Source organism: Onychomys torridus, chromosome 14, assembly GCF_903995425.1.
Source record: "Onychomys torridus chromosome 14, mOncTor1.1, whole genome shotgun sequence".
Lineage (NCBI taxonomy): Eukaryota > Metazoa > Chordata > Mammalia > Rodentia > Cricetidae > Onychomys > Onychomys torridus.
This window is the reverse complement of record NC_050456.1, coordinates 67,629,465-67,653,308: the sequence shown is the minus strand read 5'-3', so window position 1 is coordinate 67,653,308 and position 23,844 is coordinate 67,629,465. Positions and strand designations below refer to the sequence as shown.

Below are 23,844 nucleotides of genomic sequence, written 5' to 3'. Positions count from 1 at the left end.
CATGCTTTGTCTGGGCTTCTTTCTTTCCTTTCTTTTCTTTTTCTTTTCTTCTTTTTTTTTTTTTAACCTTACTGGTCTTTTGTTTATACATTGTTTCCAATTTTGTGTTTTTAATGGAATTTCTGTGTGTGTAGTTGTGTGTGTCACAGCATCTATATGTGTTTTTTGTACTTTTCTTTGCTTCTTTTTCCAGTTTATTTGTTCTGTCCTATTCTGGTTTGCTTTTATTTTATTATTATTTTTTTAGATGCTTGTGTGTTTTCTAATGAGAGAGAAAAATAAAGGGGATGGATTTGGATGGATGAGTAGGATCTGGGAGGATCTGGGAGGAGGGGAAACTGTGATCAGAATATACTGTATGGGGAAAAAAATCTACTTCAGTAAAAATTAAACTGAGGGCGGTTGCCCCTGTCCTAGCTGAGCCCACTTCTCGTCTGATTTGCAGGGCAGGCCTCTGGCTTGAGCTCTGCTTTCTCCTTCTCTTTCACTCTAGACTACTGTTTTCCAAGGTGAAGTTGGAGTCACTCTGCCGGGGCCCAGATGAGGCGCTGCTCACCTGTAAGCACATGTTACAGATATGGAAATCCTGCTACAACCTCACCAATCCCAGGTAAGAAGCCACTGGTGCCTGTTTTGTGCCATGTTTGAGTGGGTAGCTACAAATCAGAGCCCTCGCCTATGGGCATTTATCTGGCATTAATCTGTCACTCTCCTGTACCCCAGGTCTCCACAAATGGTAGATAATAATGATGAAGTCTTAGGGTTTTATTGCTCTGAAGAGACGCCATGACCATCGCAACTCTTACAAAGGAAAATATTTAATTGGGGATGGCTTATAGTTCAGAGGATTAGTCCGTTATTGTCATGGTGGAAAGCATGGCAGTATGCAAGCAGACATGGTGCTAGAGAAGGAGCTGAGGGTTCTACATCTGAAGCAGCAGGCAGCAGGAAGACAGAGTGAGCCACTAGGCCTAGCTTGAGCATCCGAGATCTCAAAGCCCACCCCAGTGACACATTTCCTCCAACAAGGCCACACCTCCTAATAGTGCTACTGCCTATGGGCCTGGGGGAGGGGGGAACATTTTCTTTCAACCACTGTTGTTGGAGAGCTTCTCTCCAGCGCCTGCCAAGCCCTGTTAGTCCAACAACCCACTTATAAAATAAACACATAGACATTCATATTATTTAAACTGCTTGGCCATTAGCTCAGGCCTACCGTTGTCTAGCTCTTACTCTTACATTTAGCCCATTTCTATTAATCTATACTTTGCCACGTGGCTCGTGGCTTACCATTACCTTATCTCTTTCTTGTCATGGCAGTGGCTGTGGTGTCTCCCCGCCCCAGCCTTCCACCTCCCAGAATTCTCTTCTTTCTTGTCCTGCCTGTACTTCCTGTCTGGCCACTGGCCAAACAGCACTTTATTTATACAGAGTGATATCCACAGCAAACCACCACATGGAGCTTCATGCTTCTCCATGGCTGATGAAGCCTCTAAGGCATGGGTTTCTTTTGTTCCCCACTCCTCCCCACTCCCACCCCATATCGACCCATGGATAACCCATAATGATTCATCCACAAATGCTTTCTCTCTCTAGCCTGTGACAAACTTAACCATCTTTCTAGAAATTGATGTATAGATGGTCAGTGACATATTGCAAATGAGTTTCCTGCAATAATATTTAAAGGATCTGTGTCAACAGCAAGCCACATCCTATTAAGAAGGGAAGTTGCTGTGAACACAGTTAAAAACAATTTTGAAGAAGTTAAAATTATGATTCTTACAAATATCAATAAGCACATATTAAAGATTTTATTAACTTCATTCCTTTGTGAAGGAGCCAGTCAAGTTAATATCCATTCAAAGGACAATTTGAACATGTTTCTAGTCAGAAATGCTGAAATGAATTTATATCTAGATGCAAACATAGTATTTTATAAGATGATGGAATATATAATGTGGGGTTGTCTTTTCCCCAAGGTAGAAATCAATTGTATACCCCACAGATAAATTTGTAGTAATGATTTTCTACAGGTTAACTTCTGCCCCTTAGAGCTGTATAGTACTTAAGTAACAGGAAGTCAAAGATGTTATCCTTTGTGTCTTCAGATCTGGGGAGGAACAGCCAGGCAACCCCAGCAGGTCACCAGCAAATACCCCATAACCCATTTGCCCCAAGTCTAGGGTACATTGCCAGAGAAATTTAGCAAAGAATTATCCGATGATTCAAGTGACTGTCCACAACTCAGACACCTGAGATTCCTCAAGTTCATGGCAAGGTGTATGTATAACTTACAGTGTGCTCTAAGGAGGCAGGAGGCAGACAAGTAGGCTGGTCACCATGGTCTGCAGAGACCTCCAGACAGGAAGGGTGGGCTGTGAGTTAGGCAGTGGGAAATGGTAACTTTGATTTTTTTTAACGAAGTTTCTTTGGTTGAACAGGATGTGGTGGCTCACACTGTAATTCCAACTCTGGGAAGCCAAGTTAGAAGGGTTGCTGAGAGTCCAAGACCAGACCAGATATGAGTTCTGGGCTAGCCTAGACATCAGGATTGGAGAGCCTTTGCTCTGTAGCCCAACCTACAGCAGATCCTGCCGCAGCTGGTTGTTTCTGTGCTGGAGCCCATCTTTTGCCTGCATCTCCTTTAGAAAGGAGAACATAAACCGTCAGCTTTCTCTTTGCCAATTTCCCTCCGTTCTCCACACCTCTCCCACCTCCCCACATTTCCTCCCACTTAGCAACCAAGAATATTGAATGTGCAGAGAAAAAAATAACAGAATTGGAAGCCTTTAAAAATACCTAACCAAATGCCTGGCTGTGTCCATACTCTTCTTCCCTTGAAAGACCTTTTAGGGCCAGAGCAGGGTATTCCTGCCTGGGGATGAAGATGGCCCCTTCCAAAGCCTTGAACATAGGGTGGAGATGGCCCCTTCCAAAGCCTTGGGCATGGGGTGGAGATGGCCCCTTCCAAAGCCTTGGGCATGGGGTGGAGATGACCACTTCCAAAGCCTTGGGCATGGGGTGGAGATGACCACTTCCAAAGCCTTGGGCATGGCAGGGAGGCACAGAAGCCATTTACTGGAGAGCTCCCTGTATGTTTGTTTCAACTTCATCTTCTCAGGATATAAACAAATGTTTCTCAGCAGCCCTCACCATTGCACAGATTTAGGCATGTTTGGGCAGCAGGGGTGACAAGTGATCCTGGCTAGGGAGTGCAGCATGCAGAAAGAGGGCTAGCTCTATGGAGTCTGCACATTTCAAAGCTCCCAGATACAGCAGCATAGGACCAATAGCCTCCAGGCTGTCTTTAGGTAATATGGACTTTAGCACAAGGCAGCATCATGATAAGAAGTACATGAAAAACACCCTTTACTAAAAAATAAGTAAGCTGAAAACTGAGCAGAAAGGTTTTTACAGGAAGCAATTGGTTTCTGTCCAGAGGAAGTGGGTCTTTGCCAGCTGCCTGGCTCCCCTGCCCTTGTCTTTGCGTGCTCAGTTGTGGTGACTCCTTTGCTCCACCTGTCTGGGTTCCCCAGTCTTCCCCAGGCCCTTGCATATCCTTGCAGAGGCTCAGCACAAGCCCTCAGGGCACTAAGAGGAGGTGGAGGAAGACGTGGGCCATACAGAGAGTGGCCAAATTGAGACTAGCCCCTGACTGTGTTCTCAGCAGCTCTTTCCATCTTTATTTTTGCTTGAGGGAAATCATAATAGAAGGCGGCTGCTGAGCTGAGCCTCGGACAACGTGTACCAATAGAGTTCCACCTGCTGGTGTAGGATGCAGTTCCTGCTTTGGGCAAAGTGGGTGGACGTTCTCTCCAGCATACATTTGGTGAAGTGCTGCCATTTCAGGGGCTGGATTTTCCTTCCCTGGGTCTGAAAATTTGCCAGCATTTAGGATAGGGATATGTCTCGGGTTTTGTCTTCTCTCCCTTAGTAAAGAATAAAGCCCTCTCAATTCTCTATAATGACTTAGCCGCTCAAAACAGCATGAATCTGACCAGAACCTCAGAGAAAAGTCCCCACGGGCTCCCAGCATCTGAATCACAGCATTCCAGCCTGGTATGGGAGTAGTTGTTTTCACTGAGAACTCCCCTGTGCCAGCACCACACAGGGGCCATTTGTGCACAGCCTCCAGTCTCTGCATTAGCCTGCCGGGTAACTACTGTTTCTACTTCAGAGGAGACAAAGTTGAAGCTAAAAGAGACTGCAGAACATGTCCAAGTTCCCCAGCTGAAACACACAGCAGCACTGCCGTCCAACCGAGGCTGTCTGACACCAAAGCTCCCTCCAGGCAGCATGCTGTCTCTGTTGATGACAACCAGTTTCTCCTCTTCTTCTTCCTTCTCATTGTCAATCACTTCTTTTCCCTCTGATGACTGCCACCTGAGCCATCTCTGCCTTAGTCTTAGGTTGACATCTTCATGACTGGAAGAAACTTATTTTCTTCCTAACTCCTATTTTAATCACTTAACAACAAATAGAACTTAAATCTGACATACACAGATGTGTATTTTCCTTACTTCAGCCCTACTAATAATCATCAGCAATTTGGTAGGGCTTTTTTATTTTTCAGATCATGCTCTCATTCTGTCTTCAGAAAAGCTGAATCACATGGGTAAATGCCATGCTGCATCCAATTCATTTTACTGTTGCAAAAATTGAGGCTCAGAAACACTGAGAGCTTGTGTGATCATTATCACCCAGACTTAAGAAGCTAGAGAGAAGCAGGGGTCCTGTTTTAGTCAGTGTTCTGCTGCTGTGAAGATTCACCATGAACACGGCAACTCTTATAAAAAGAAAGCATTTAACTGGGGCTTGCTTATAGTTTCAGAGGTTTAATCCATTATCATGGCGGGAAGCATGGCAGTGTGCAGGCAGACATGGTGCTAGAGAAGTAACTGAGAGTTCTGCATCCTGATCCACAGACAACAGGAAGAGGGAGAAACTCCTTCACCTCACTTGGGTTTTTACTCCACCCCCAGTAACACACTTCCTCCAACAAGGCCACACCTCTTGTCCCTCTCAAGTAGTGCCACTCCCTGATGACCAAACATTGAACTCTGACGAGCCTATGGGAGCCATTCTGATTCAAATGAGCACATTCCACTCCCTGGCTCCTGTAGGCTTTTAGCGTATATCATAATGCAAAAAATGCATGAAATCCCAATTTCAAAAGTCTCATAGTCTATTGCAGTCTCAACACTATTTAAAAGTCCAAAGTTCAGAGTCTCAGGAGATCTGAGACTCAAGGAAATCTCTTAACTATAATCCCCTGTAAAATCCAAATCAAAAAGCAGATCACATACTTCCCATATATAATGGCACAAGATACACATTTCCAGTCTAAAAGGAAGGAAAGGGAGCATGATGAGGAATTACTGGACCAAAGCAAAACCTGAACCTCTCCTGTCAGCCTCTGCTATGGGTTTCTGTCTGCAGCCCCTCTCTTAGATGCAATATATATTGTGTGTCATACACCTTCTAGGAGCTGGAAAGAAGCAAGGTTGCAAATAGGAACTCCAGGGTTCTGACTCCTGGTCCACCACCTCCACCTCCACCACCTCCACCACCACCACCACCACCACCACCACCTCATGTTTAGCCTCTTGTATTTAGTCTCTTTGCAGCTATGGAGGACAGAAAGGGTTTCTAAGAGAAATTTACAGTTCCAATTTTAACCACTGTTTACTACACTTTGAATTCTCAGTCCTAACAGGGCATAGTAATTCCCTGGAGGTGCACATGTATGTGTATAGACATTTTCAGCTTACACACCACAGACTTGGAGAGCCTTCTGATTTCCTTTCCTGAAACTCCCTCTTAGCACATACAACCAGGAATGGTTTTCTGTTTCCTGCCATCTCCCTTTTTTGGGAGATGTTCCTGGCAGCCTGAGTGTCAGGCTGAGAAGTGAGGTGAGGTGATAAGTGGTTCATGAGAAGTGCCCAAGTAGACAGTCGTCCCAAAGGGAGAAAGGAAAGTGACTTTTAAGTCAGTGAGAGGAACGTATCTTGAAAGAAAACTTCTGATTTGGAAGTAAAAGCATCTCAATTTTGAATGATGCATAGTTGCATGTTTGCTGTTTTTAAGGAGTCAATGGAAGGCCAAATTATTGAAGGAGGGAGGAGGTCTTAAATACAGGCTTACAGCACAGTGGGAACTCCTGAGGGCAGAAGTTCAATTCCGATGTTTGACAATCTTGCATCTAAGCTGTTAACGCCCAGTATGCTGGATACACAGACAAGGAGCTTCCCTTAAGCATTCAGGAGGGTGGAATCTCGCAGGGAATTAGCATAGGGAGGATATCGAGGTCAAGGTCAGCAAGCAAGGCAACAGTTGCCCAAAATGGGGGCCAGGGCCCTACATGCTTAGCTGGCATGCTACTGTTAATAAATGGAGGTCAGTGATCTTCAATGTTATCCTTAATCTCCTAGGTGTCTGGGTGACATGTTCTCAAACATAGTTGAAAGAGCAGTTACCATACATTACCTTCTGGAGAATCCAACTGCATGGCTTACGTTAATGCTTGCCAAAGCTGGTCATATTGGGCTCTCAATCCCCATTGGTATCGGAAGGGGAGAGTTTTTCACGAAGGCCCAATAGGTCTCTGCCATGTTGGGCTTCAGCTGCAGCCACAGGGCACACACAGCACTCAGGAATCCAAAGAGGAGCCTCATTGTCCTGAGGAAAGACATAAGCAGAACCCCAGGCCCACACCAACCCCAGATCAGGTCCCCTCCAAGTGTCAATAGGAAGATCCTTCCATCACTCCAGAAGGTGATTTGCAACAGGAGCCCTCTGGTGCTTATCTGTAGTAGATACTCCAGCAGAATCCACCAAAAAAAAAATTTTAAATGTATAAAACAAGGGAAAGAATAGAATGTGGAGAGGAATGATGAGCCCCTAGTTTCCCCTTTTTGCTTTAGTAAAATATGTTTGTTTGATTTTTTTTAATAGTTCACATTTTTCTTTTTTATTTTTTAGATAAATTAATTAATTTATTTTTCTATTATCAGCTTAATACAGTATAAATTCTTAATAGTGTAATGTTTCATTGAGGGTTGCTCAGTAATTGAGTAAAATCAGATCTTATTATAAGCTACAGCCTTTAACTTCCCACATCTCCCATAGTCACCAGAAGGCCAAGGGTAAGCTGTCTGTGGGAACTCACCAGACATAGTAACCCAGACAAATGTTTCTAGGGAACTATGTTTCTGATTGGCTTGTGCCTAAAAGTTATAACCCTCCAGATGTTCCATCTGCACACACTTTCCACCCCTACCCACTTCTGTGTAGGAAGATAATCTTTCCCTACTCCATCTGGTTGGAGAGATCACTGAGGTACAATGGCCTTGTGATAACTCCTTAGTGACAGACATGGGATAAAAGCCCTGACCCCAGCTTTGAGATCCTTCCAAAGCATCACACATGGCAGCCACACTCACGCTCTGGAGCTTGCTGAGTATTATGGCTGCAGCACCTCGCAGCGTGGTCACTGGATGCCAGGGCAGGTCCGTCCTTTGCACTGTCAGTACCTCATGTGTTCCAGAATCTACTATGTGTCCAGAGAAAGCCTTCTGATAACTTCCTGGATGAGGAGCCGTTGCAGTTTTCAGATAATTAACCCTTTGTGATTGCTTATATTAAAAACACTATGTGAACAGACCAGTATTAGAAACACTCAGTCCATTTTGCATGATTGTTTGCTCAGGCTTTTGCATTGTCTTCTGCTGAGGGAGAGTGTTTGTTTCCGAGTGTGGAAATTAATAGTGCAGCTTCCAGTAAGCCTGTATGGATGATGTAGTAAGTGCAGGCTGACAGTCTGCAGTGAGCGAGGTTTCCTCGGCTTCCTGTTTCTCTAACTCCATCTCTGGACGGGGAAATTGTAGCCTGTAAACTGTGTTAAGGTTCATAGCAAATCTTGTCTGCTGCTGTTGGGCGGCGGCAGCAGCTGTGCACAGGAAGGAAATTGTGTTCCTTTATTGTAGATTTCAAATGTCTTAACAGGGAAAAAAATCACTCCTAGTGCTGCAGACATTATCATGATAGGAAAATAATAATAATAATAATTTCTACCTACTTCGTAGATTGTGTCTTAGATTCTGTATGGGCCAAGGCTCTTTAACTGTTTCATCCCTGGTCAGCCTGCAGTGGCATCCACGTGATGCTGCTAGTGAGTGATGCCAAGCCTGTTTTGTAGGCCAAGCTGGAGAAATGGGCGTCAGAAAGATGGGCAGTGCCGAAAGCTGGTGGGAGCGGCTGTCTGGAGCCAGGCACCAAAACCCTGCTGTATTGTCCTCAAGTCCCCTCTGGCCAGCCTTCTAAGCTCAGGAAAGCCAGGGGGCCACAGCTCTGCTGTGACTGGATCACAGAAGCACTTCACACCACCTTTTCCTGTGTGTTAAGTGGGAATACTAGCCATGTACGGAATTTCCTCAAGTTCATGATGGTCTCTCTGGAAAGCCTCAAATCCAGCAGCCGCCCTAGGAACTATAGGAATTTTGAGAAATTGTAATTGTCCTAGAAATTTTAATATGCTTGGTCTGGTTGGGGCCTTGGCACTGTAGAATTTTGGAAATGTTCTGGGTAATTGCTCTCAAGCCATAGAGTTCAAAGCCCTGGTGTGGTTGGCAAAGACATCTTGGAGGGTAGTGCATTAGGAGCTGGATAAATTCATTCCAAAGTTTCATGGCACAGAATGCCGGCCGTTCTCTGTCAAGGAACTAACTGGAAGAATGCCTCCCCTCCCTACCTCTCCCCTCTCCTCCTTTCCCTCCCTCCTTTCCCACCTGGCTTCCTTCCTCCATCTTTCTTTCTCTCTTTCTCACCTTCTTTGTTTGTGTAAAAGATGTGCGTGTGAACAGGTGTACATATGCCACAGCTCACCTGTGGTGGTCAGAAGGCAATTTTGGGGAATTGGTTCTCCCCTCCATCAAACTCAGGTTGTGAGGCATAGGCAGCTGAGCCTTACCTGCTGAGCCACCTCACCGGTCTTCTCTCATCTTATAATGAGAAAAGAATAAAAGCGGCCCAGCTCTGTGGGCATCACTGAAGCTGTGTTTGTGATATGCATCACTGAAGCCAAGGCTGCAGGTACCTGTGAGTGTGGGAGGCTATGAGGAGCGTCCAGACACACGTAGATGTCCCTGTGCTTCAGCTTTCTGGGCCACTTTGATCTTCGTCTTTTGGGTGACTGACATTCACAGTGTGTCTTGCAGTGACTCTGGACGTGGGAGCAGCCTCTTAGATAGAACCATCGCGGACAGACGACAGCTTAATACAATCACATTGCCAGACTTCAGTGATCCTGAGACAGGTGAGACTCAGAGGCCAGAGGGGCTCAAAGAGCAGAAGGGGGACCGAATGCTGTCGGCCCAGGGTGGGTAGGGGTAAGAAGGGCTGTGGGAGAATGTGGGAAGAGGTCTCAGGCCAATAGCTGGACTCTGCACACTTTACTCTGCACTTCTTCAATCTCCTTTTCCAGTGTTGGTTTACAGTGAAGAAAGGAATACTAGCCTAGATCAACTCCTAGTCTGTTTGCCCTCACTCAGGGAACTGCACCTTTGAAACTACAACTAGGCGGTTTCCTCTGTGCTCTGTCTGCTGTAGGCTTCTGCCCTTGTTGAAATCAGCCATTCTGACTTCCAGCCGAATGCGTACATAAACACACATGCTTCCAGCAGGAGCACCTGTATGGTGGCAGGGCCTTCGGAGCTGCTAATTCTACTGTCCCCACGTGGTGGCCCATGGCACTTACTACCTCTGAGCAAATGTTTCTCATTGGCTAATAAAGACCTCTGGGGGTAGTGTGTTCCATGTTCATGTGCCCACAGCTCCCTGGCTGCAGGGAGCTAAGCGCACCTCCCTAATTTTCATAGCTCCAAATTGGCAGTTCCAGCAGCAATGCTGGGTCATCACTGACAATCTGGGAACTCCACAGACCCACAAAACATAATGAAATTCACTCCCTTTCAAGCCTTAGAAGTAGTTCTAGAACATCATTAGAACCAGCTTCTGCCACTTCTCTCAACACCCAACAAGGGACACTGTTAGCCCTAGTCACTATGCGGCTTACTTCATCTTTTATGAGGTAACTTCATAGGGGCCTATGGGTCTCTTCCCTGTCTGTCCCACATCCCAACTCCTGACATCCTCTGGAAATTCCAATCCTAGATGGGTGGTAGGAATGGATCTGGGAGCCTGGTGGTGCTTTTACTGACTCATTTCTGCCAAGGCTCCAGATTCAAACTCAGCCTACGAAGTTCCATCCAAGGCCCCTGGCCCTGTTTTATTGATTGTTGGACATAAGAAATGACACAAACTGTGGCTTAATAGAGTTTACCTGGCCAGAAAATACTGTTTACAGGCACACTGGTGTAACCACAGGCCACTCCTGGAGTAGCCCACCCATTGGTCACGTTGGTCAGCATTTGGGGGCGGGCACAGACTCCAGGGCAACACCATGCTTTGGATACATACGCTCATCCCAAGGGGCTTTTAAGGCCCTTGTAGAAAGGAAAGGTCAGGCTGTCAGCTCCAGTCAAAATGAGGTGACACTGGGACAAGGAGAGGGGAAAGCCAGGGGCACTAACCATGGCCACTGCCTAATTCAAGCCGATTCCACCAAGAGGTGCTCTGGCCGCTGAGGCTGCCCTGCCCTCAGCCTCTTCTTCAGTGTCCCATGAGAACAGCCCCACTAAATCTAAGCTCTTCCCTCTTAGCTGGCTTGGATCTTAATTTCTCTTCAGGTTCCAAGACTTGCATGCTATTGTCAGTAACGGAGAGCTACAGAAAATGAGTAAGGCCCTTCTCCTTGCTGCCCACTGCCCCTGGGAGCATCTTCCCTGGGACTCTCAGGAGTGCCTTCTACAGGAGAAGCCTCCAGTGCCGTGCTGTCCAAGTGGACTCTAGACCCTAGCCAGGCTAATGGCCCACTATCTCTTCTCCCTTCTCTACCTTAGTGCCTGCCACTTGTGTGGCTGAGTGCTTGGAAAGGTCCCTTATTCCAAGGAAGTCCAAGTGTCATATCTGGAGTTTGGGCTTCTGGTTCCCGTGTCCCTACCAAACAGCAGTGGAGACCACCCTGTCCCATAAGCCGGCCAGTAACTATCTTGTCGCATTATGTAAATGAACCCTCCAAGACCCCCTTTGTCTGACCTGCTGTGGATCAGCGCTGTTTACACGGCATCATTTAACCTGTAGACCAGGAATCAGAGCATAAAACACTCTGAACTGATAGTGTAAGCTGGAAGAATTGGGGAGCTTCACCTTGGAGGGGAAACTAGGCCTCTGTATTCTTTAGTTTGGTTCCTTCTGAGGTGTCTGGCAGCATGATTACCTTAGTCACACACCCTTGTGGATGGTCTTTCTACCTCAGCTACCCGTAGACTTTATCTGTCCTCTCATTTTTATTTCATTAAACAGAACTTGCAATTCAAATTGCAAAGCTAAGTCCAGGTGTGCCATGGATCTGCTCACCTCCATCACCATCACTGTCTTCCTGAAAGCAGCATCTCTAGTAGCCATCTGTTTACCTTCCCAACAAGCACATGCATTATTTCCTGTCCCTCACAGGGGCAGTCACTGCTGTGTGCTCTCTGCAGTCCTCACCTGCCAGCACATCCCTAGACAGCGTCCTCATCCTGTTTCAGAACTCTGAAGGGCTCCATGACCCCATGTGTTACACTCTGGATTCTCACCCAGCCAGCGCTATCTCCGGCATTTTTCTCCCTTGGCTCATGTGGTGCTCGGTGGAGGCTAGCTAATTTTAACATCCACTGCAGCATTGCTTATTCAGTAAAGATGGGCTACAGAGAGAAGGAAAATGGAAGGTTAGTGCAGCTTTAGTCCAACCGGAGTGGCCTGAAATCAGGTTCTGTCTAGGAGAACCAAGCTGACAGGTGGCAGTGTGTTTTCAGTCCATGCCATGCCCGATGCCTATTTTCCTAAATCGCAGGGCATCTGACATAAGCAAAGTCACACAATGTTGACATCAGAGAGAGGCCATGGGCTAAAGGAATAGCAGCTTTCCATTGTCTTGATCCTGCCACTCTGGGGCACAGGGCAGAAGCCCTCACCACACACAGACTCCCTTGAGAAGCTGTAGGTTGTCTCGGTCTACATTTTGTTTTTCCTCTAGAATTTAAAGGTACCAGATTAGAGATACTAAGATAATAAATTCCTATCACTAAGTTATACATATGTGCATTTATGTAAATATATATGAATGATAAGAACTTTTAGAAATATAAACCATAAATCCTGATTATTCCTGGACATAACACAGTGTAGACTCAGTGTTCTTGATTTCAGAAGTTGTTGATTAACAGAAATCAAGTTTTCCACCTCTGAAATTGTCCACGTGCTGATCTCTGGAAGAATATGAGGGCTATTTGCATACATAAGCTCTGGCCCAGCCACATCCACCACAGCTAGCGGAGCGGAACTGAGTTTTATTAAGCAGACAGGTACTGTGAAAACCCGTTAGAGAGCATGGAACCCTCCTGTTGTCCCCTGGCTTCGCTGCTCCCATTGGTAGGCCCCAGCCAGTGGAGTGACAGTGTCGAAGCTCTCAGTCATTGTCTTTTCTTTGGAAAAAATCCTCAAATAAAAGGGGGAACTATTTTTTCTTCCTTTTGTCTTTGAAATAGGATGTAGGGCAAGGGGGCTTATCTTTAATCATTAGTCAATATTACTAGACATCCAAAGCAAAATAGCTTTTAACCTATCTTGAAATAGGTTAAAAAGTCTGATGCATTTTGTTGAGGAAGGTTTGGTTTCTGGTTGCGGCTGTGGTGGTTTCTGGTTGCGGTTGTGGTGGTCTTTGCATCACCCCTAATCCCCTCCCCTGCTGTCAGGCCTGAGGGCTGTAGTACAAGCTTCCTTTCCAGAGGGCCAACCATTGCACACAGCAAGAGACCACCCAAAAAGCTTACTTTCCATTGTCACAAAACTGGCACCATGACATGTCATTGCACTAAGCCCACTGCACAGTGGGAAACTTGAGTTTTCAAGTGAACATTATATAAGTGCTTCTTAGAAAAAACAATCTGTGGAAGGTCAAGAAGGGAGGGGGTTCGTGCAGAAGGCCCTGCATCCTGTAGGTTAAAGATGGATGTTTTCCATGGATCACTGCTGAATCTGTGCCCAGGTAAATCAGAGTTATTTTTACTCTGTGGTGTTGCAGAATAATTAAATAGCCAGTGGAAAACAGATTTGTTTTCTTGGAAAAGCACTTGTATCCTGTTCAAATAGAGGGGTGACTGTATCATGTGACCTCCTTTTCTTTGCAGCTTATGTGAGTATATTAAAAGCTAGTTTATTTTTTGTTTGTGTTTCTAAAGGTTGTTGGGTTTTTTGCTTTCATTTTTTTTCTCTTTCACTTTTTAGTGTCAGACTCCTCCTCCTCTTCTCTGTCAAGAACCGAATCTCCTCTCCACCTGTTTGTGTCTCCTCTTCATTCTCATCCCAAACCTGACATCTTTGTGTGGCCCCCTGCTGCTCACTCATTCAGTGACCCAGGTCCCCACCGGGAACCTTCACTCTGTAAACATGGTTTTTTTCCTTTCTTCTTAGATGCCCTTCATTTGCTTGGTGTGTTGTTTACTGATAATCTTCCAACTGATAAGCTGGCTAGGAAACCCCATCAAATGTGTCAGGGAAAGATCTTGCTTATTTGAAAATCCAAAGCTGTTGGGGACAGAAGGAAAGCCAAGGCTGCAGACAGTGACCACATTCCAACCTCCGCTGAAAAGTGAAGGAGATGGGGTCCCGAGCCAAACAAGTGACGCTTTTCAGTGTCCCTTCTAGTTCCTGAGTCCTTCAGTGCTTTCCTGGAGCAGGCATAAAAGTAGGGAAGCAAAGTCAAGGGCTGAGGAGATGGCTCTGTTGACACTGTGCTTGAGACAGAAGCAAGAAGACCTAAGTTTGGTTCCCAGCACCCACCTGAAGGCAGGGCACAGCACAGAGCATCTGTGATCCCAGACAGGCCGGTTGCTGAGGCTCAGTGTTGGATGAGTTCCAATCCAGTGCAAAACCCTGTCTTAAAAAATCAAGGTAGGCACCTGACATGGTGGCACAAAGGATGTGATGCACGCCTCCTTGGGAGGCAGAGGCAGGCAGGTCTAGAGGCAGAGCTTGAAGCCAACCTGGTTACAAAGCAAGTTCTGGGGGAGCCAGGGCTACTTAGTGAGATCCTGTCTCAAAAGAAAACCAAGATAGACACCTCACCTGAGATTATCTCTGCCCCAGACAAACACATGCACATGTGTACCCTCACGCGTGTTTAGGCACACACACAAAAGAAAAGGCAAGCTATAATATTTTGCCAATAATTTCATCCTAAAAAGTCTGCATTTCAGTTTGGAAGTTAATTAATTCCAACTGCATACAACAGTGAAAGCCATAATCTAGAGATGACATTTGCCTGCCTGTCAACATCGAAGAGAAAGCGCTTAGAGCTCTGCTCCTGGAACCTTCCCTCTGAGGCCAGTGTCAGCAGGTCACAGAGCACATTTGAGACATGGTGTTGGAATTCGGTCTTCACTAGTAAAGAAGGAAGATATAGGGTCTCTGTCATGAAAGTGTGTAGTGACTGAACAGCATCTTTGCCTAATCTTGCTTTTATGTAATACAGAAATTTTGAAGTTCTACTTTAGGAAGTTCCAGGACTTGTCAGTTAAAAAAAAACCCTCATATTAAAATGAAACACCCTGGTTGGTGAAGTCCTTAAAAGGGACCTAAACACGGTGCTCACCGGGAGAGCCTGTCTTTGCTTTCCTCCGCTCATTTGTTTAACGTTCGCTTTCCTGCCAGCAGTGCCGGCAGATTTAATCTGTGTCTATGATTTATAAGGCTCATCTTTGCTCCAAACGCTGTTACATGCTGAACAAAAGCCCGTAACAGAGCTGCTGCCAGGAAGAGCCACTTGGTCTGGTGTGCCTTACTGGCGGGCGCTGTTCCATAAGCCTCTCTGTACAGGACAGGAACAAAGGGTCATCCAAAGTCACGTTCACACCAACAGTGACTCCTGACCTCACTCATCTGCATACGACATATTCCCAGCTTTGCTATTCCCAGCTTTGCTTTCATGGCAACCCCAGTTCTGTGAAAGATAAAGGTGATATTTATAAACTGTGTATGTTATCTTTTTATCTACCTCAGAGAGGCATTTTCCCTTAATACAGTGCCTAGGGGCAATTGCCAACTTTGATTTTTCAAGGGGGGAAAATGTTTTTTCTCTTACATTGGCTTTTGTTGAGTTTGTTGTCTTAAATGAGATCCTGTGGTTCTAGAATAATGTTATATGTTTCCACTGCCCACTGTTTGCCCAACAAACCCACTAACTTCTGCACCCTGCCAGTGTTTATCATCCTGGGAGCCCTGAATTTCTTCTGAAGTTCTAGCTCTTCCAGTGACCCTTCACATCAAACTAATTAGTAAATTGTTGGAGCATTGAGCACCCACTGGGCTTCCTGCTAAATGTGACATGTCACAACCAGTATTCTGTGGTTATTCTAAGTGAAGCTATGAGCCGTTGTCCCATCCTCAGGGAGAGCCTGGCTAGTAACCAGGATCTTTCTTCCTTGCAGATGCAACTTGTTAGTATAAGAAATAAAACCGCTGACAAATAGTTTCTTGATCTATCTAATTGTAAAGAATTCCAATCAACTTTCCTAGCAATGAACACTAGCCCAGCCCTGCACTTTGATGGACAGAGGGTTGGAGTTAATGTGTGGGGTGATCAAAACCTGCTGGTTTCATTGTTTGCCCCTTCCTTTTGGAATTTCCTGCTTTGGAAACAAAACACATGACATGAACTGGTCAGTTTCCATGTGCCTGGTGAACATGTCAGTGTGGAGGGGGATGTCTGATCGGCCTTTCTTTACTTTAAAACAAAAGTCATTGTTAGTGGAAAAATAAAGTCTGATTCCAGCCAGCCAGACTTAAGAGTTGGAAGGTTATTAGAACCTTCTTTTCTTTCTTAGCTTTAATTTTGAGTTTTCAACTGTTTCGTTTCTTGGTTTTAATTTTGGTTTGATCTGTTGTCCCAAGGCAACTCTCCAGAAGCACACTTTCATGGCTTCCCCTCCCTCTTTTCAGTTAGTAAGTAGCCTTCCGGTCTGTTAACCCTGGGAGGGTCTCCAGAGTCACATCTCCCCCACTGTCGAATGTGTACTGTGGGTTTGGAGGGTTTCGAATGTTGGGATGGTGTGTGATCATCTCACTGCTCCCTGCTTGCCCGCTCTGCCACCTGGGGCACAGTCCCTGAGACTCCAGGGCATAAACAGAGCCACCGCTGCCGCCCGAGGCAGTGCTGCTGTGAGGACTACAGGGGAAGGCAGGCAGGAAGAGCACAGGGTAGATGAGAAGTGCCCCTGTGACTCCCAGCCCTCCACCTGGATCTGGAGAGATGGCTCAGCAGTTAAGAGCACTTCCTGCTCTCCCAGAGCACTCAGTAGCAAATCAGGTGGCTCACAGTGGCCTGTAACACCAGCTCCAAAGGCTCTGATGCCCTCTTCTGGCCTCAGTAGTCATAGTAACGTGGCCACCATCTATTACACACACACACACACACACACACACACACACACACACACACACACACAAAGCAATCCATAATAGGAAACAGGTACATTTTGGTTTTTGTACATTTTAATGTAATGAGCTCACCATAAAAAGATTTACTATCCCATCCCTTTAACACCAGGCTTCTCTGAGAAAGTTTAAATCTGATTTTCCAAAAACTAGACTTAGACCTCCAGCAGAGACTTGTTGCACTTATACAAAAGACTTTAATACTCTTCATAAGGTATGTCTAGGTCCCTGAGAAGAGCCAATGCTGCAGAGGAAGATTCCTCCTCATCTGTAAAAATGTAAAGTAGTGCTATAATTACACACACCTGTGGGATCTGGCAGTGACTGATCCTGAGCCTAAGGCCCATCCACGTGCCTAGAGATGTCACCCTGGAAGCCGAGGGACTCTCCAGATAGAACGTCTGGAAGAGACTGGGTGGGCCAGGGCTCCCTCCATACTCAGGGGCTCCAGCAGTTGCTCTTGGGGAGGAAAAGGTGGATGGAGTTTCATTCCCCTCTCCATGAAATAAAATAAACAAGGCTGACTGGGGCTCTTGGCTCCAACTTTCTGATGACTGATTGTGAAGGCTGCTGCTCTGTTGGGGAGTCAGTCCCCTGGAGAGGAGAATAAACAGAATAATGAGAGAGCAGAGTCTAAAATCAGATGGGAGGAGAGTACAGATAGAAATGGCTTTTTACTTTCCATCATGACCAGTGATAATTTTACACACTCAGACGTTAATGAATATCACAGTCTGGTAGTGTATAGCCAAATGGCATATTTTAACTTCTGTTTCTCATTAATAAAGTAGATTTTTCTGAAAAAAAAAAATGTATGAGAACATTAGTGATATCCCCCCACTATTTTTGAGAAGTTTATCTGATAGATAAAATCTTTCAAATATAACCTTTCTTTGCTATTTATGTTTAGTCAATATTAATTTAACATAATTTTCCTTATTTGGTTCTCTAAACAAGGCTGAATGGGATTGTAAGCGATTGTAAGTCAGTATAGAAGTGGATGTCCAGACAGGACAACACCAGGCCTGGCAGGTGTTCCCCATGGTGCTCCAGTAATGAGTATCCATGCCAGGCTCGGATAGCCTCCCCAGGCCGAGTGAGTGTGCCTCAGGGTGGGTAAGCCTCCAAGAAAACATCTGCCCACTGTAGTCCTCCAGAAGGTACTGTCTCCAACCAGAGCCACCATGTGGCACACCCTGACAGCTGGCACCCCTGCATGCTTGTGAATGGCTTCCCCTCATGCTTCTGTGTGACTACTTGGCCCACCAGCCTTGGCACCTCTGCTTCAGCCTCGCATGCCCCCTGGAGATGACATAGCCCTGTCTCTCCCTGCCTCATGGGCTCCTGTTCCAAAGCTCTCCCCCAGAAAGAGCTTCTCCTTCTCGGGCGAAGACATTTTGTCTGTGTTGACTGAGACTGTTAAATGGCTGGAAAGCTGAGTCATCTTGGAGCTGTGGGTGTGGTCATCCTAGTCTGTTCTTCACCAGGATAAAATGGAAGTTCTATTGAGAACAGTGGCCGAAGTTTATTAGGGGAACCCAGTGGGAGGCAGCAGCCATCCACTAAGCCGCTGTCGCCTGGCCTTGCTCTCACACTGATAGACATGCCGCAGAGACGGGAGATGGTGATGCCCACAGAGAAGGAAGTATGATAACACAGTGGGAGAGCCACTCAGAAAGGGCAGACAGGCCAATGGTAACCCCCGAGTACTATGGGGAGAGAACCCAAACTGTGACTGTCAAGCAAATGTACAGATAATATGCCTGATTTGGCGGCTGAACTAGAAGTGACCTCTCTCATCTCTTCCTCCTCCAAAAATTGGGAGCTGTTGCTAATCTCATCAGAACATCAGAGGAGGCAGGTGTGGAGCCAAGCAGGCCACCACTGGCAGCTGGCTGCAGAGTTGGGCAAACACATTTCCAGGCCCTGCCTTAAGAGGCAGGCTTCCCTGTTAAAATGAGAATTCTCTAAGCAGGCCGACTGGCAGAATGCTTAGTCATTCAGATTGCCATTGAGAACTCGGGGTCTTCAGGGAAAACCAAAGCAAACGACTGCTTTCCCTCCTTTCTCTGATTGTTTTAGGGGCACAGCTTCTAGGTGATGGACAACGAATAAAGTCTATTGACAGATAACACTGAATCGTTAGATACAGAGGCAAATGAGATCTGAGCTCCAGCAGCCAGTGATTGCTACACACCAGATGCCAGAGGGGCTTGGTTTCTTTCCAGAAAAGATGTGGGAGGCAGTTTTGGGCTGCAGGAACAAGGGGCAGAAAGAATGTGAGTGATGAGTGGGGTGTGGCAGCCACATGCTCCATCCCTCTCCCACGTTCAGATGAAACAACCCAGGTAATCCTCCAGGGCCAGGCACAGAGAGCTACCCAAATCCTGGCAATGTGTGTCCTGTATGTCTGTTGCTGTCTCTCTTGGTAAAGGATGTTTCTAACACGACAACTGTCAATTGCTCTTAGCTCTGGGATAAGCACCAGGTCACCAGGTAGACGAGGATTTCATCTTCTCCGTGCTGAGAAGACACAGGAAGAGAAAGGAATTACAGGGTTCTTGTAACTACAGCAGCTTTTCTAGTCCTACCAGACAGTCAAAAAGGGGGGCCAGAAGAGAAATGTGTGCCCTTCATTTGGGGCCCCTAATTGGGAAAGTGCAGGGTGACCACACCTAAGTAATTTTACCTAACAACGTTGTTGCCTCTAGGTTCCCTTTGAATGATGAACCCTGGTGGCTAAGAAGAGCTCAGATCTGTGTGAAATCAACACAGGCATCTCTTTCCATATGTGCAAAGGAGCTTGGCCAAGGCTTCGGCTGAAAAGCAGTTGAAGCCAGCCATTGCCAGTGTCCTCCCAATGGCAGGGTTTCTGAGCAGCTCTCCATGTGATAGGAACACTCAGGAGGAGTTCAGAGGCTGGGTATGTCTGAGGTCTTGGTTCTGCACCATGGAGAAAGGTCTTTTCACCCTTGTTCCTGGCCGCCTCCTTCCCAAGGTGGACCAGCTGACCTAGAAGAAGCCCTGGGTTAGGAACCAGGACAGTTCTTCAGGTGGCACTTAGCCTTTTTATCAGGTGTCCCAGACAGTCTTTTCAGGGCAGGAGGATAACAAAATACATGGGCCAAGAAAATTCGGGTTGCCCAGTTTCAAGGCATCTTACCCTTTGGACCATTTGAGCAGTTAGCTCACAAACCTTGGGCCGGCTTTGAGGGCATAGTCTTGCCTGCCTGCATCAGCTCCAGTTGAGCTGAGCCTTCAGTGGCTTTTCCCAGCCGCTGTGTCCTAAGGGAAGGGAAGCTTTATCTCCTTGCAGGGCATGGCAGCTGCAGCACACAGCACTGTGTGCTCCCTGGGTCACAGCAGTGATACGTACTGCTCAAGTTAGTGTGATAAATAAGAGATGCGGAGCAGCCTGGGCATGTTGCCTGGCTCATCTGTTGAACCTGATAATGTGGAAACATCTCTCCAGAGTCTTGGGTTTCAAGTTGGAAATATGTCCTTTAGTCTTCCTTCGGATTCCTTTTCCAAGACTCAAGACTCAGGCTCCATTTTTCCCCTGGGTCACACACAATGTGCATTTGCTTTGGTGAGAAAAGAAGAGCTCCTTAAAACAGATGGCTGAGCACCAGCATTTCTGACTGTGTGCCCACATAAGTCACAACCACATACATACTCCCGCTCACCATTTCAGTTCTACTCGACAGTAACATGACTGCCGTTTTGCTGTGCTGTTAGCTGTTCCTCCAAATTCTAGCCCAGTGGAAGACGTACTTATTACGTCATTGCAAAGAACAGTAGATGCTAAGTACTGTGTACTTTGGCCACTATAGTTTGTTGTCTGCTATAAAAAGCCTCTGAATTCTCTAATATCTCGATTTCATCACTGCAAGGCTTTCTGCCCGTGTGATACATGTAACAAGGAATTGACTGAGAACAGCGAGGGATTCCTGATCACCCTCTCCATCCCCTCTCTTCAATAGTTTAATGGCAATAGAGGAAGAGAGTCACTAAATGACATCAGTCTTTAATTCTGTGCCTGAGATTTCTAGAAGTGTGACAGATACACTGAAAAAGCCCTTGGAAGCAATGAAGGTTAGAGCCTTCCATCCATTAGGAAGAACGGAGCACACCCATGTGTATCTTCTCAGTGTCACAGAGTCTGTGGCCATACCACTCTGAACATACACAATCTCATCTGAATGTCATAAAAAGATATGTCTGTCCACACTACTCTTATTTATTCTACAAACACCTACCCAGTACCTAGGATGGGCTGGGCATTGTGTAATGACTTTGAAAAAGCCAGAACAGAAGACATTTTGCTGTCTTTTAGAACCACACAGTCAAGTAAGGAAGTCCAGCCAGTTCCTCTATTTTGAAGCCTGTTGTCTGCACAGTGATAATGGCACTTGTGCAGAAGCTCTGAGGACTCAAGACATCTCTTACTGCAGAGACAGTAGGAGGTTCCCATCAGTTCCCTCATTCTTGGGCAGCAGCTTTCTCTGGAGAACCCTGAGGGCCCTCCTGGGGCTGCTGTCCTCTCCGGAGCCCTCCAAAGCCTGTCTGTCTGCCTAGGGCTTATCCATGGGACATAGAATGGGTTTCCTTCCATAGATTTTGGATTCTGTCCACCAAACCCCCAACAAAAATCTGAGCATACTTAGAAGAATCCATCTCTCCACCTTGTTGAAACAGTTAAACGATGGTGGCCAGCTGTGGCTGTAATACCTCCTTTTTGTTTTGTTTTTGTTTCTTGAGGCAGTCTTACTGTCTGGCCCAGGCTAGACTTAAACTCATAGCCCTGTCTCAGCTTCCTGAGTGCTGGTTTTAGAGGCATGAAACACTGCGCACAGCTTACCAAGCCTCTTAAAATAAGTAACCTATGAATAATAATAGTAATAATGTGACTAAGTAATAGGACATCCCAAAGCCCAGTTGAAATATTTTTTACATTAACAATTTTATGTTACCCACTATATAATGGACTAAATTTATTTGCATTGTGAGCATTAATCTTTACATGTTTTTTTTCATGTTGTAAATTTCATGAGTTGATAGTTGTTACCACTAACAATGTTGCAATGTTTGTCTCCATGCTGAACTTCCTGATAAATGATAAATTAAGAAAGTTGTAGGGTGTGTGTGTGTGTGTGTGTGTGTGTGTGTGTGTGTGTGTGTAGTTCTAAGTTGAGATAACAAGAGAACCTTCCCTCAATTCTGAGCCATGACTCTAAGACTGAATGTTGGGAAGAGGTGAGATGCATGCTCCTGGTTAAGGATATGCTCTCTCGTCATCAGATTGCCTGGCACATGTGCCCAATAGTCTTTCAAGAATGCAGGGTTTAGAAAATAGGTGTGTGTCGAAGCTGAAGATTCCAGGCTGCCCTCCGCCACTCCAGTGTCAGCCTTATAACAGGCATCTGCTGTATACAGAGCAAGCATGTACTTTCTCCAGTGTTTAGTCAAGCCATAGAACCATGGTGCTGCCCATCTCTAGAAGGAAAAGATGCACTAGTTAACAGGAAGTTGGGTTGTCTTGAGAATGGCCAGCCATCTACTCCAGATATTACGCCAGGAAACAAGCATGGCCTTCCTCTGCTGCACCCATACAGTCACTTGGTTTCGGCCCTAACACAGGGTGCTTTGTAACATCCCCTGTAGTCCATCACTGATGCTGTCGTGTGTCGAGCTGCACTCCCTTCCTGCCCCAGCACTCACGTCATGCCAGGCTGAGCTCCTGGAGAGTGCTTAGCATAGCATGTGCCCTGTGTGTGGACTAAAGGACCAGCTGGACAGAGGGTGAAACTGAAGTCCTGGGCCATCAAGGTTGGCCCTGGTCTCTTTAAGAACAATAACTCGCATCCTGGGGAAGGGGTGTGTGTATGTTCGTCCTCATGTCTGTGTTTGGGGTGGTCATTAGGTAGGTATGCAGTTTGTGGCCCCCCTTTAGCTCCTAACACAGTCTTGGAACCTCCCACAGGCTCTGTCCATGCCACATCAGTAGCAGCCTCAAGAGTGGAGCAAGCCTTGTCAGAAGTGGCCTCGTCTCTGCAGAGCAGTGCCCCCAAGCAGGGCCCACTGCATCCCTGGATGACACTGGCACAGATCTGGCTCCATGCAGGTACCGCTCTCACTTAGCCTTTGACCCCATGGGCCTCTTCGTCCACCCATCATTTCCCACAGCCTGCTGCTGACCCCGAGGCTGCTGGCTTCTGCAGCGCATTCAACGGTTTAGCCCGGAACCCCTCAGCCTTTGGGAGTACTGAAACCTTTTGTGCTTTACCTCTGTACAGGGACCATGAGCTACCCTGCATTTCCTCATCTCTCCTCAGTGACTGCACTTGACCCAGAGTAGGCATCAGTAACAAATTAGAATGAGGACCCCGGAGGAATTTCCAGGATTGGGGTTTGTACTACAGAAGGGCCAGTGTTGCACCCCCATGCTGTCCCCATAGGTGACAGAGTGAATTTCACCTGTACTCTTTCCTGGCTGGGTAGAATCCATCTCTGCCTTCCCTCTCAGCCTCAGTTTACTCATCTGCATGGTAGGGTTAGAATAGCACCTGCCAAGGGACACAGAGCTTCGCACATCTCACCGTTTGCTCTCCGAGTCTCCAGGCAACGGGATAGGAAGCATTAATGGCACAGATGCCGTTATCAAAGCCAAGGCAGGGCAGTGTGTCTGGTGTCCCCACTTCCCTCCGAAGGCAAGCCTGGTGACCTGCAGAGCGGGAAACAGCAGCAGCAGCCCCTGGTCTGGAAACCGACCCCAGGGAAGTATGATCCGCTATGCCCTGGTTTCACATGGCAGTCGCTGGCTACACAAAGTTGCCCACAGCTGCAAATCCCAGAGTTAAGTAAGATTGAGCAACCCATCTCACCTGGTGAGCTCCCAAGAAAGTGATGGCTGTTAGTGCAGATGCATAGTTCTATTTCTGCGAAAAGTCACCTGTCTCTCAAGTTTCCCACTTCATCTGCATGACCCTGGTGGACTCTTCTCAGGTCATCACCACCAGGGAGCATGCTCAGAGCTCAAGTGTCACTAGGAAGGGTGCCCATTCTACTCATGCCATCCTTCTCTGGGCCAGTTGTGTGATGTTCCACCTCGTGTGTCTGTCCCCATTAGCAGACGCGCATGTGTGAAGAAGGCATAGCTGATCTACCTGGCTTTGCCAGCCCCGGACCCAACCCATCTGCATTGTCAGCATCCTTAATTGACCCCTAACAACTGCTGTAAATTAGCCA

At 46.6% G+C, this 23,844-nt stretch overlaps 1 protein-coding gene across 5 annotated transcripts in view; it reads left to right on the top strand.

Annotated features, from left to right (window-relative positions):
• The window catches only part of Ttc7b (tetratricopeptide repeat domain 7B), a 214,079-nt gene that overhangs the window by 157,053 nt on the left and 33,182 nt on the right, over nucleotides 1-23,844 (top strand). For 3 of the 5 annotated variants that reach the window (XM_036205759.1, XM_036205758.1, XM_036205762.1), the window contains 4 exons: nucleotides 494-610; nucleotides 9,219-9,316; nucleotides 16,054-16,104; nucleotides 22,580-22,720. In XM_036205759.1, coding sequence (XP_036061652.1) covers nucleotides 494-610; nucleotides 9,219-9,316; nucleotides 16,054-16,104; nucleotides 22,580-22,720 — 407 coding nt within the window. The remainder of the gene's footprint in view (nucleotides 1-493; nucleotides 611-9,218; nucleotides 9,317-16,053; nucleotides 16,105-22,579; nucleotides 22,721-23,844) is intronic. The other 2 variants (XM_036205761.1, XM_036205760.1) reach the window with 1 other exon arrangement.